The sequence below is a fragment of the Telopea speciosissima genome, chromosome 1 (genome assembly GCF_018873765.1).
Source record: "Telopea speciosissima isolate NSW1024214 ecotype Mountain lineage chromosome 1, Tspe_v1, whole genome shotgun sequence".
Lineage (NCBI taxonomy): Eukaryota > Viridiplantae > Streptophyta > Magnoliopsida > Proteales > Proteaceae > Telopea > Telopea speciosissima.
The window spans coordinates 25,917,462-25,931,903 of NC_057916.1; the positions used below are offsets into that span (position 1 = coordinate 25,917,462).

At 39.4% G+C, this 14,442-nt stretch overlaps 1 protein-coding gene across 1 annotated transcript; it reads left to right on the forward strand.

The window, feature by feature from the left end:
• Positions 1-3,753: 3,753 nt before the first annotated feature.
• LOC122642175 (uncharacterized protein At2g27730, mitochondrial-like) lies at positions 3,754-13,158 on the forward strand. The gene is made up of 3 exons (XM_043835607.1): positions 3,754-3,960; positions 4,113-4,196; positions 13,073-13,158. Exons 1-3 carry the CDS (start codon positions 3,820-3,822, stop codon positions 13,100-13,102), a joined length of 255 nt encoding a protein of 84 aa, XP_043691542.1. The 5' UTR covers positions 3,754-3,819; the 3' UTR covers positions 13,103-13,158.
• The last annotated feature ends 1,284 nt before the right edge of the window (positions 13,159-14,442 follow it).

Below are 14,442 nucleotides of genomic sequence, written 5' to 3' on the forward strand. Positions count from 1 at the left end.
AATACACCTGCGGTCCAGTTGGACCACGGAGAGTTGGGACTTGGGACTAGCGGATTACGGTAAGTCGGTAACCATCATGGTCAGATGCAAAGGAGAAGGGTCTCTGAGCATATGGCGTACACTACGCCTAAGATAAAAATCCTCTCCAAGTCTAAAATCTAGGAGTGCGGTGTACTGGTGTAGTGCGGATTAGGGAAGCAGTTTTCGGTATGGGAGTGTGGCCTACGCCAGCACTCCTATGTGTCTATCTCTCTCCTCCTTAAAACAATGGGGCATATGTGTCTTTTCACATGGGGAGGAGAGAGATAGACTCATGGGAGTGCTGACGTAGGCCACACTCCTGGACATAGATCTTTTTCCCTGCGAATTATTATCCTCTCTAATTCCTAAAGCTTTGCGGTGCGGCAATGCTAAGTGGAGATGCCAACACGAGGCAGTTCGGACATCCAACAGTCCAAGATCAACATAATTAATGACACGTGGACAAAGAGAATTGAAGAGGATAATTTTCCGAGCAATGCTAACTTTAAAGAATGACACGTGGACTAAGGTAATCTTGCGGCTCTTATTTGTTTGCGCAGATCAATGAAACAAGTAATAACCCGCCAAACAGCAAGGATAAGAAATATCCCCAAATCGAGTAAATTTCCAGAGTTCATTGTTCTTCACTTTCCCTCTCGAGAGAGTTCTTTGCAATTCTAATGGCGCCCGAAAATAGAACAAGCAGTTCTCATAATCACGATAATAGAAAAAGGAAAGTTAATTGAGGAAAAAGAATTAGGATTGAAGACCCAAAAATATTTCTCTAATCACTTCATCAAACAATGTAGCCAACCACATGAAAATAGAAAGAAGAAAAAAAGAGATCAAAATAAAGAAATGGCTGTTCAAAAAAATTTATGGCAAAAATATTCAAAATCAACAGTTTTGCAACGGGTTTATTTGGTAATCATTCTCATTTCTCAAATATAACTTTACAGCATTTTCTTTAAATGAACAATATAAGGTGCTACGGATATGTGGAAGTACGTGCACCTTGAACCTCCTTGCAATACTATCCTAGGTGGGAATGCATCTCAATGCAATATCAAGTTGGCACTCCACCTGATACTCTAGAGAGACTTGGAAGTTGGAACCATGTTTTAAGAATTGGTATCGGATTGGCCGTATCGTATCTACCGATACTGTGATTAATATAGATTAGTTGTTGCACTACATACATGAATTTTTTTTTTGTATGAAAAAATAGTGTTTTGCTTTAGAATCAGATCAATATGGTCTGATACGATTAATATGTATCAGTATCTATATTGGTGGCGATTGATACATGGAACTAAATCCATATCTGGGACTGTATTCTACATCCATACCATGTGATATTCTCCCATAAAGATTCTTTTCTAAAAGGGAAAAATAAAGAAAGGTACGGGCTGTATGGAATGGAACCATCTGAATTCAGAATCTATAATAATTTATGGGAAAAATGATTCATGTGGGATAATGTTTGTTTTCCCACTAATAGAAAACATTCATTGAGATAAAGTTTGTTCTCCCATTATTCATGGAGGTCTGGGCATCAAAAAGGTTGAGATCCACAACAAGGCCTTAATTCTTAAACTTGGGTGGAAGCTTATTTCTAACATCAATGATCTTTGAGCTAAGGTTTTGAAAGCTAAATATTTTCCTAATATGTCCATTTTTTTCTCTACAGTTATGGTAAAGAGGGGATCTTGGCCCTGAAATTACATAGCGCATGTTTTACCTACTCCGAAGACCTTGATCCATCGGAACATTGTTAATGAAAGGACTATCTTTTTTCTGGACGAACCCTTGGATTTGTTTTTTTTCCAATAATTAATCTTTCCTATATCTATCTTGACTCCTTTAACTTTTAGGATCTTGTTTGTAATTATATGCTTGCTAATCATTGGAACATATCATTGCTCTACAATATTTGGCCTGCTTATGTTCATTTAATTGCTAATGTTAATGTTTATAGTGATGACGACAAATAGTCGTGCACTTTAACTAATGGGTAGCTTCTCCACCAAATTAGTTGCTAAATTTTTGTTTCCATCTAAAAAGACTTCCCACAAATTCTTTGGGTGGAGATTTTTTTTGGAAACTTCCTTTGTATAAAAAATTGAAGATATTTCTTTGACGTGTCTTACATGCAGGGATTCCGATTAAAACTACCTTGTCGGAATGGAGTCAAATTTACCCCAAATGTATATTTTGTGGATCTTGTATTGAATCCACCTGGCATCTTTTCTCATTGTTTACCTAGATTAAGCATATATGGGTTGCAAATCTCTCCCACCCTTCTTTGGAATGACATTGTATTTCCATTATTTCTAACAATCTTTTTGACAAACCTCTGAAGTGGTTTTTTCTGTTTTTATTATAGCTTGTAATTTTATTTGCCATCACCGGAACAAGATAACTCATGGGGTTGTTAAACTTTACCCGACTTGCATTCTGAAAAATGTCTATAGATGGTTGAGTGATCTTAATATCCACCCCCTATTCCCTATTATCCCCAATGTTGTATCTATTCAGGTTAATTTTTCTATTTCTATTTTTGATGTGCTTAAGTTACATTATCCTATCCTGATCTGGGCAGGAACTTCTAACTCAATCCTAGACAGAGTAGAGTGGACTTCTTGTATTTTGTTAGAAGGACATATTGTTTTGGTTGCTGTAGATTTTTGGGACACATGTCATTTTTGGGAACCGATGATTATAAGTCTGATAGAGGGTTTTGACCATGTTGTAAGACTAAACATGAAGATTAGGGAGGTTTGGTGTTTGAATGAAGGGATGCTCGATCTTCTTCTTGTTCCAAAATTCCCATGGCCTTGGCGTTTGGTCCCACAACTTTTGAAGATCTCAGATATTACCTCAAGAATTCCTCTTTTATTTCATCAAGACCCTAACCTGCTGACTCTCACTAATTTTTTGATTCATTTTGCCTCAACAAATAAACAATAGTTTGTATTATATGGAGACAATGTCGACAGCTCTATTTCCCAAAAAAAATTTCTCTTTTTTTTTATAAAAAAAAAATTGAAAAAAAAAAAGGAAAAAAGAACACTATCCAGTCTTCTTGTGTTTAGACACAAACACAAGAGCACACAAAATTACCATCCAACCCCCAATTAAATCAAAATATTCATTTAGGCAGATGCTCTTGTGTGCATTCTCATTGACCCCACGCTGGTGCAAGGCTTATACAACCAAACACTGTTAAAACTATGGATTGGACTCTTCTCCTTGGGGGGCATCGCCCAATGAGTGCCCAATGAGGCATCCAATGACTGAGCTATATCGCACACATCCCAATGACTGATTGGGCATACGCCAGGATGTAGACGATTCAACCCAACCATCGAATGCCTCATCGAGGGTACTCATTGGGCGATGCCCTCCAAGGAGAGGAGGCGAATCCAAAACTATGTGAGAAGAGGATGATACACTGACGACATGGGAACTTTTTCCCATTTTGTAATTTGGTATCGATATGACAGACAAATCCTCTATATCGAGCACTAACATATTCCCTGTTCCTTTATTCCCACTCTGCAATCTTATCCGGACGGATAACGATCGACTTCATTGTCTTCTAGAACCAGCACCACTGGATATCTTGCGGACTACTCGAACCTTCTTCCAGTTTCAGCCGCCGTATATAAAACTGAAAAACTCGTTTAGGGGGGCCACCTTCTCTAACATATACCGACAGTTTTTAAGGGTTCTTTGACTTCAACTTGGCGGTCTTTCTTGCAAGAAAGGTTAACACTAAGCTTAAAAGCCCCAGCAATGGCGATGAGATCTGTCGTGAAGCGTGTTTCTTTGAATCGTATGATGGAAGGAGTTCGCAAGGTTCCTCGTTACTTCAGTGATGGCAAGGGTAGGGTCTTGAGCGAGGAAGAAAGAGCAGCTGAGAACGTCTACATACAGGTAATTCGCCATTATTCCTTCAGTTCTTCTATGTGCCTTCATTTCGGTCTTCGATACAGTCGATTTCAATCACTTTCCAATCATTCTGTTAATTCCCTCTCATTGTTTGAGTTCTGATCTTCATTTGGCGAATTTTATTCATTTGCTTAAAGAAAATGGAGAGGGAGAAGAAGGAGAAAATGAAGCTCAAGGCGGAGAAAGAAAAAGCAGCTTCAGACAAGGAGAAATCGGAGAAGGTATAAACCGTGCGTATTGTTTGAATTCGTTATGGTGTGTATGTTTTTTGCCCTTACTACCACTATTGGATTGATAATTCTTCCTTCTTTTTTTTTTGGGTTGAATTGATCGGTCTTCGTCAGAGCAGAATCATTTTATTATTATTCAGACAAACCTCATAATGTTAGTGCTTAATCGATGAAACTAGTTTCATTGTCTTCTTAAATTAACGACTAGCGTGTGATGTTTGTCTAACAAAGATAAAACCTCAAACATAGCAGAAGCCAGAATGATATACGGGAGCTAAAACCCACAGAATCGAATAACTGTGGAGACTCTGTATCATAGAGCGCTAGGATATCTGATCCACTTCATTTTCCTCCGATTGACCTCCCATATGGATCTTGTGAATTTATACTGTGGAACGATGACAAATTGTGTTTTCACTACTACAGTAGTCTAGCTCCATGTACTATCAACTGTATGCATTGAGTGTTATTGTTCATAAATTATATTTGATTCTGAATGGTCCTCAGTGTGCCCCAATCAGCTGTTGTAGATGATAAAACCTGATCAATTTCCTGAAATGTAGGCATGAGAGCCCAATTCTGATCTCTCTTCTCATTCAATTTCATCATGTTTTATTCAACAAAGAGAGCTAACAGAGATACTGTATGTGACTTAAACTTGAATGGGTAAAGCTTGTTTAGAACTTGTAGTCAAAAGAGTCGGTTCCCTTCATATGAATCATTAAGGGATTAATACATTTATCTGCTTATAGCCTGATTCTTTTCTTTTGTCTTTTATTAAATGTTTGTCCTCTGGTTCAAATGCTAGATGATACAGTCTTTTCCTGGATGGCATCAGGGCCCAAACCTTATGCAGACATCATTGTTTACCTGGGGTTAACCGGTTAAGGTTGTGGAGAACTGCAAGTATTCCTGATTTCAGATTCCTGCTTCCTAGAATGTGTCTGTAGTAACCTATAATGATATCATCAGATGTAGATCATGGTCCTCCAATATATGTTCTCGAGTCATCTGCTATCCATTTCAGGCTCGAATCAAACATCACAGTTATATACATTAAGGGGGGAATGTGGTTTCTCTTGCTAGCAATGCTTTTGGTAGCCACAATAATGATCTGGAGAAATAGGTTATAGGATGATCCATTTGCCTGTCTGGGCTAATCTTGCCCATGCTGATTCTTTAGGTTCACTCATTCATTCAGAATACAATAACTGATTGGAACTGTGCTGCTGTGCTACATGTTGTTAGAATAAATCGATCCGAATAGGGACAAAATCCCAAAAGCCAGGATCTCCATAGGGCGTTCAAGAACACAATCAAATAAATAATAGAAAATAGGGATAGAACCACTGACCTTGTTTCGCATCCATAGTGATGATGATTGCAGCGGAAAATAAAGAACAAAGATCTAGGTGCTTCCCCTCTATTCCCAAAGTAACTGGCCTGATGAGAATACCGAATGCGCAGGGACGACGAACACTGAATATCTCCCTCTCTTTCAAGAATGCACTCCTCAATAGTAATTGAGAATAATAAGTTGTGATGGGTAGAGGGGGGACCCTAGCTCTCCTTATATAGTAATCCCTATAGGGTCTGACTCATCACAGTCCCAATAAGAATCTATCTGGCCCACACTAAGCCAGTCCACATTAGACTTCTAATATAACTTAATGACCCCACTTTATTAGACCAAAACCCTAATTAGCCTGGTTTAGGGATTTAATTATGTCCATATAGAGTTTTATTAGAACTAAAATTCTAACATTCTCCCACTTGGACTTACATTAAATTCCTTATTTTTAAAAGGATTTAAAAACAGTTTTGACCAAAACAAATCACAGGCTAACGACTCTTTAAGAAAACTTTATGTGCACAATTTTTAAAATAAATTGGTCTAGAGGTCATATTAGAAAGTCAATCTTATCCCATAGAGTTTTAGACATCGAATCATGGCGGTAACTGCATCTATGATCAAGCGACACAGAGCCTTCCATGGTCACGAGAGCCCTCAACTCTACTAACATGGATACAATGTGGTAGTGTGGTAACGAGATAATACTCACGTAGTGATTCCTTATGTATTATTCGTTTATCAGTCCAAAATTTCTCTTCTTTAAGTGGCACAGGCTCACTAGAGAAATAAACTTTGTGATTCTAACGAATCTGTATGTCTCATCGAAATAACTCGAGTTATACTTTATGTGTTACAAGACATACCTTTAGGCTAACAACTTAATGCCCTACCTTGCTTAAGGTTAACACATTCCTTAAGACTTTAAAATCGAAATATATACATCATGTCAATAAATAAAACACTCATGTGTTTAAAAGAAACGCATGCAATGACACCTGATATATATATAAATCAAAGTTTACCATAAGGTAAAAATACAGATGAAAAGAAACTTTAAATTACAATGAAGCAAAATAAAACAAACTCCCACTAACCAACCACATCCCATGATGCAACTAAGCCCATGCCCATGACATGTCTCTCAAAAACACAAGGGCGAAGACCTTTGGTTAGGGGATCTACAACCATATCATCTGTACTAATATGCTCCACTGTAATGTCACCTTCCTTTATTCTCTCCTTTATGGTCAAATACTTGACCTCCATGTGTTTAGACCCTCTAAGTCCTTTATTGTTGTTTATAACCAACACAACAGAGCTGTTATCACAGTATATCTGGATGGGTCTATCCACAAAATCTACAATAGTCAACTCCTTTATGAGATTTCTGAGCCAAATAGCCTGAGTAGCAGCCCCATAGCATGCTACAAACTCGCCGCATAGTCGAAGTGGTCACAATGCTCGCTTTTACTCTTCCATGATATCGCCCCTCCCGCCATCAAGAAAACATAACCCGATGTGGATTTCCTGTCATCCTCACGACCAACAAAGTCGAGTCTGTATACCCCACTAGCTTGAGTTCAGGAACGTGTCTGTAAGTCAGCATATAATCTCTTGTCCCCTTCAAGTACCTCAATACTTTCTTGGTAGCAACCCGTGACCAAGACCAGGATCTGACCGATACCGCCAAGAAGTCTCGTCACAAAAGCAATATCCGGCCGCATGCACTGAGCATACATGATACTACCAAGTGCGCTAGCATAAGGCACCTTCTTCATTTCATCCCTCTCACTTTATTTTTGGCACTATGTCGAACTCGTTTGTCACCCTCGAGAATAGGAACATTCCGTGTTTGCAATCCAAGATACCGAACCTCTCCGAACACGATCAACATAAGCCCTCCGAGAAAGACTTAATAAACGGCGAGAACGATCCCTATGGATCTCAATCCCAAGAACAAAAGAGGCCTCACCAAGGTCCTTCATGTCAAATTCCCTAGATAAAAGTTGCTTTGTATTATGCAACATCCCTAGGTCACTGCTTGCAAGCAGGATGTCATCCACATACGAGAATGAGAAAACAATTTGCTCCCACCGACCTTGTGATATATACACTCGATCCACTTTGTTTTCCATAAAACCAAACGAAGTCACAACACCTGCAAATTTCGATACCACCGCTGAAGCTTGTTTGAGACCGTAGATAGACTTCTGAGTCTACACACAAGATGATCTCGAATCATCCACGCAAAACCCTCAGTGAATCATATATACTTCCTCATCAAGATTGCCATTGAGAAAGGCGGTTTTAACATCCATCCGATGCGACTCCATATCAAAATGAGCTACCAATGCCATGATCACCTGAAGGAATCCTTCGAGGAGACCGGAGAAAAGGTCCCATTGTAGTCTACTCCCTCTCTCGAGTGAATCCTCGCTACCACCGGCTTTAAACCTCTCAATTTTTCCTTTGGAATCTCTTTTGGTTTTATACACCCATTTGCAACCAATGGGCTTACAACCTTTAGGTAAATCAACAAGCTCCCAAACATCATTATGTTTCATCGATTGCATTTCATCTCTCATCGCATCTATCCACAAATCTGATTGAGGACTAGAAACAACGCCTGAATAAGTAACTGGATCGACCACACAACCAATGTCATAGTCATGTTCTCCCAAATAGACCTCATAGATAGGTGATATAGCTGACCTTCTCTCCCTGGTGGATCTCCGTAATGGTGCCACTACTGCCTCAACCTGAATATGAGGAATCTCAACTGGAACTGTATCAACGATAGGATCCTCAACCGCATCCTGAATAAGAGGAATCTCATCAGGTGCTACATGAATGTCGGGGATGGTATCAATATCAGGCTCCTGAACTCCAGCAGGTGTAACCAATGGCACAGTATGCCCCACATCAGTCTGAATAGGTAGAAGAATAGGTACCGATGTACCAACCATGTGACTATCTTGAACAGTCTGAGAACAGTCATCAAATTCCAGAAACTTCGCTGTCTGTGACTCCACAATCCTAGTGCCTCCGCAGGGATTATAAAATTTATATCCCTTCGAATGATCTGGGTAGCTGACAAAGTAGCAACGAGTAGTCTTGGGATCCAACTTGTTTAAAGTCGGATTATACAACTTCACTTCTAGGCACCCCCAAACTCTAAGATGGTTTAAATCGGGTTTACGGCCGGTCCACAACTCAAAAGGTGTAAGAGGAGCGGCTTTAGTAGGTTCACGGTTAAGGATGTAAAGAGCAGTTTTCAAGGCTTCACCCCATAAGAACTTAGGTAAATTTGTCCTACTAACCATACTCCTCACCATGTCCATAAGGGATGCAGTTCGCCTTTCGGCGACCCCATTTTGTTCGAGGACTTCTGGCATAGTAAACTGACTAACTATTCCAGAGTCCTCAAGGTATTTGGCAAACGAGCCCTTAAGCTGTCCAGCATCGCCATGTCTGCCATAATACTCACCCCCACGATCAGATCTAACAATTTTAATAACTTTCCCTAACTGTGTCTCAACTTCAGTCCTAAAAATCTTGAACTTGTTAAGAGATTCAGACTTTTCTTTAATTAAGTACAGGTATCCATATCGGGAATAGTCGTCTGTAAAAGTGATGAAATAAATTTTTTTACACAATGTGGCTGAATAGGGACCACTGATGTCAGTGTGAATGACCTCTAACAGGTCAGAACTACGGACTGCAGTTTTCTTCTTTATTTTGGTCATCTTTCCCTTACAACAGTCTACACAAGTTTCTAGATCACTTTCGAGAGTAGGCAGGATGTTAGACTTTATTAGCCTTTCCACTCTTGCCTTAGAAATATGACCTAGCCTCTTATGCCACAATGTGAAAGACCGTTCTTTAGGTAAGGGTCTTTTAGAAACAACACTTTCAACATTACAGGAGACGTAGATATCAGTGGGAGACAAACACAATCTGTACAATCCGTTGGACATAAAGCAGGAACCAACTTTAGTTGAATTAAAAAATAAATTAACCATAGTATTCTTTATTTCAAAATAAAAACCACTAATGTCCAAAACTGAAACCGAAATTAAATTCCGCCTAAAGGACGGTACATAAAAAGTGTTCTTTAAAGTAAATTTAAAACCAGAATCTAATAATAAAATGACATCTCCCACGAACTCTACTTCAGAATGTCCATCATTTCCTACGACCAGCCTTGATTCATCCTTGTTTGGCCTCCTCCGGTTTATGAACCCCTGTATGGTAAAAGCAACATGGTTAGTTGCACCGCTATCTAGCCACCAAGAACTGGATGGGGCTTCTGATAGATTGGATTCACAAACAAAAGCCAAAGAATCATTACGATGGTCGCTGGGCTCGAGTAACCAAGCCTTGTATTTTGTCGCATCCTTCTTCATATGACCCTTCTTCTTGCAAAAGAAGCATGATCACTCTCTTTCTTCAAAGAGTCTTTCTTGGGTCCCAAATTGTTAGTCCGATCGGATTGTTTATGCGAGACTTATGAGTATGGTTTTTAGACTTTTTACTCTTACGGGCTTTGGAAGTAAGCAAAGTAGGCTTTTCTCTTTCTTCGTTTCTCTTCCTCGGACACAACCCTAGAAATTAGGTCATTAATGCTCCAGATTCCATCTTGGGAAATGTAGTTGGTTTTTATGATGCCAAATTCAGAAGGTAGGGTATTTAAGGCTTGATGGACAATTAGGGCATCTGGAAGAGGAATGTCTAAGGCCTTGAGTTTAGTTTGGTAATCAACCATCCTAATAATGTAATCCCTAACACCCCCGAACCATCATACTCCATATTAAATAACCCTTGCAGAAGTGTCCCAATCTCAAGATTCGATGAAACTTTGTATCTCTTGGAAATTGCATCTAGCAATTCCCTAGCGAGACATTTCTCAAGGCACCACTTTTTAGGTGTTCCTAGTATCGACCTCTTTATGGACAAGATATCGAGTCGATTACTCTTTTGCCATGCAAGATGCACAGACTTTTCATCCTCGCACTTATCGTGATTAGTTCCATTGGTGTATCCATAACAAGGGACGTGTGCACATCCGCCATTTCCATAGCAAACATAATGTCCTCTTTCCACTTCTTAAAGTTTGACCCAGTGAGGAGCTCAATAGTAACCATGTTATTATTGACAGAGAAGGTGACTTAAAATTTAAACAATGAACAGTATAATAATTAAAATGATGCAAGTACAGTTTGAAAACTTTATAAGCTAATGAGAATTTTACACACATCATTGTGAAAACACCTTTAGGCTGAATTCTCAATATGCAATTGTAAAAATCCCTACATACCAGTGGCCATGGGAATACAGCTCAACTTTCAAAATCCACCACCTTTGGGTGTGCAGAATTCTAGGGTCAACCTATTCACATGCATACTGTATATGTACCCCTTCAAGTACCAATACATGACCACCACCTTTGGGTGTATGATCACACATTAGAGTTGAAGGACACCCCACAACTGTATGAGACCGATGTTTCACAAATCCAACAAGGAAGGTCGCTTTGGCGGCTGCATCCTGTCGAACCCATGGAACCCTCTCTTGGGATATTCCAAAATTACTTACATCCTTAAACAAATTGTGTTATTTTATACTTTATGACAAGGGGCTTTAAATGTCTTAAAATTAACACAAAAATAATAATAATACTGTTCATCAAGGTAGGTATTCCAGCAATTCAGAAATTGGTTCGGTTCCCAATAGAACGAATCGATAAATTACATAAAGGGCATGCATCAAAAGAATACCAAAAATATTCATATCTGATCAAAACAGAGGGCACCACTGTGTAGAGCACAGAAAAATAGAGCCAACGCAAAAAACGGGACCCCAAACAGAGTCCCGTAGCCCCCAGAAAGCCCGGTCAAAGTTCAGGTCCAAATCCGGTTGACTGTACTGGTCAAACCGGTCCAAAAAGTCAAACCAATTCAATTTGGTTCAGCCCGGTTTGAGTGAACCGGTCCAGACCCGGTCCAACCGGGTTCGGGTCAACCCAAAACGAGTCAGCAACCGGGTTAGCGGGTCGGGTTTTCAGATCAGAACCCGGGTCGACCCGACCCGAGAGGCGCACGTTAGCATCGCCTATAAATAGCATCAGGCGCACGATAGCAAAACCCAGATTCTTTTTTTTTTTTTTTTAAACTTCTGCCGGCGAGTGAAGATCACCCGCGGCTACCGTCGGCGCGTGGGAGCACGTCCGGCAGCCGCCGGTGGTGATCCACCCACCGAAAATTCTGATTTTTCGAGTTCTACGCTCCCATGTGATCAGATTCTGTTTTCGCCGGCTAAAAAATCGAGAATGCCATGTCATGACGGGTTTTTGGAAAGCTGGAAAAAACCCTAAAAACCTTGATTCGAATCGAAAAATTTTCGATTCCCTTATTATGTTCTATTATTTTGAATCCATATAGGTTCAAGAACGGATCTATGGAGTCTTTGATACCACATGTTAGAATAAATCGATCCGAATAGGGACAAAATCCCAAAAGCCAGGATCTCCATAGGGCGTTCAAGAACACAATCAAATAAATAATAGAAAATAGGGATAGAACCAGTGACCTTGTTTCGCATCCATAGTGATGATGATTGCAGCGGAAAATAAAGAACAAAGATCTAGGTGCTTCCCCTCTATTCCCAAAGTAACTGGCCTGATGAGAATACCGAATGCGCAGGGACGACGAACACTGAATATCTCCCTCTCTTTCAAGAATGCACTCCTCAATAGTAATTGAGAATAATAAGTTGTGATGGGTAGAGGGGGGACCTAGCTCTCCTTATATAGTAATCCCTATAGGGTCTGACTCATCACAGTCCCAATAAGAATCTATCTGGCCCACACTAAGCCAGTCCACATTAGACTTCTAATATAACTTAATGACCCCACTTTATTAGACCAAAACCCTAATTAGCCTGGTTTAGGGATTTAATTATGTCTATATAGAGTTTTATTAGAACTAAAATTCTAACACATGTTTCCATTGTCATAGAGTGAAAGTAGCAACAATCAGGGTCCAACATGGAAGATGACCCAAATTTAATCCATAAGAACCCAGACAATCTAGATTGGGTTTGGACTGCAACATAATGTAAGCCAAAAAACATGAGCTTCTGAGACCTGAATTTCGAAATATCTTCACCATTCATAGAGCACTAATTACATTTGAGCCAAACAAGTTTGTATCTGGTAATTTGATCAAAAACATGTAATTTCTTATGTAACCTATTGGTAATAGCTAGAGTTATTAGCTAGTTTCTTACCCATTAAATACTGTTGGTTGCGTTTTATTTTGCCACAAGATGGAGACTGTCAGGTGGAATGAGCTACATTGCATTGTTACAAGAATTCTGTACATCATTCTTTTGGAACAGATAACTTTGATATTGGCTCACTTTAATTTTATTCCTCTTTTTTTTTTTAAATGTAATGTGATGCATTCTTTGTCTTCTCACTTTCTGACTATTATTCTTTTCTGATGTTTATCAGAAAACTGAAGAAGGCACCCACAAAGGCTGATGCGCTTATCTGTTCTCATACTCACATCTACTGTTGTATCCTGGGTTCTTGCTTACTGATGAGAACTAAATGTACATTGAATTCTCAATATATGGTGTTTATGTAGGAACAGTGGAGGTACTTGGTTGAAAATGTCAATGAAAATAATGCGTCAATGTTTGAAACTATTACTTGAAGTGATCGAGATGAGAGAGATAGAGAGTTGACCCTCTCTCTTTCTATCTCTTGTTTTTTCTCTTTCTTCCTTGTTCTCTTGTATCTCTATCACCATTGTAGTTGCTGTCAAATTTGGACATCCACACTCTTTCAATGTCGGAATTTGCAGATTTTCCAGCTCTGATGCCTCTGCATATGTGTGGGAGAAGAAATGCCATGGAATTGTTTTGCAAGTTTGGTGGGAAGAAGCTATAAAGGGGAAACCAACTAGGAACCAATTGAGCAAACCGATTACTAATTGGTTTTGGCTTGAAAATTTAGAACCGATTGATAAGCAATTAGGTTTCAGTTTATATTTAGGGTGAAATAATGCTAACTGAGTGTGTGTTGCGCGAATCGTTATCCCTTCCAATTCCTCACATGGGGGCGGAAATGACCATCCTACCTGTCCGCTGCTCAAGGTGGGATCCACTCCCCCCTATTAAAGGAATTGGAGGTGCCCGTGAATTGGAGGCGATAATTATTCGTGTTGTGTTGCCCCTGTGTCCATTCACAGCGGCATGCTGAATGACTGCCGTGCCCCCATGAAAAGGCAGAATTTTTCAAGGACACAGTGGTCTTTCATGCACCCCTATGTCCGGATGCAGAGCAGTGCACCACATGCGCCTTCTCTTCCTCTTATATTTATTATATCTTGAACCAATTCTTTCCCTTATATTTATGATATCTTGAAACAAATCGGAACTGAATCAATAAACCGATTCAGTCTTGCTCCTTCAATCCATCAAAAGGTCCCCACACTAAGCTGGGCCCACCGATGCCCTTTTTTCCATCCCCGATGATGGTCATAAGATTTCAACAAAATGGGCTGGTCTTGCTAGTATTTTTGAGGACAAAAGTTTAGGCTGCACTGAAATGTCCATGGCCTAGCTCAAACCACGCCTACATCCTTTGCAAATTTACCACCAGCTACTTGGCTCAATTTGTTTTAACAGAAAAATATTTTTCAAAAAATACTTAAAAGTAAAAGCACTTCATTTAAAAATTTTCTGTATGTTTTCTTTTCCAGTGGCATTTTGGTATATGATAAAAGTATCACTATGGATGATACCCATCATATGGTGAAATAATATTCATGCAATTTAATGAAACTCTAATTTTTTTTAAATTACAACCTATTCTTG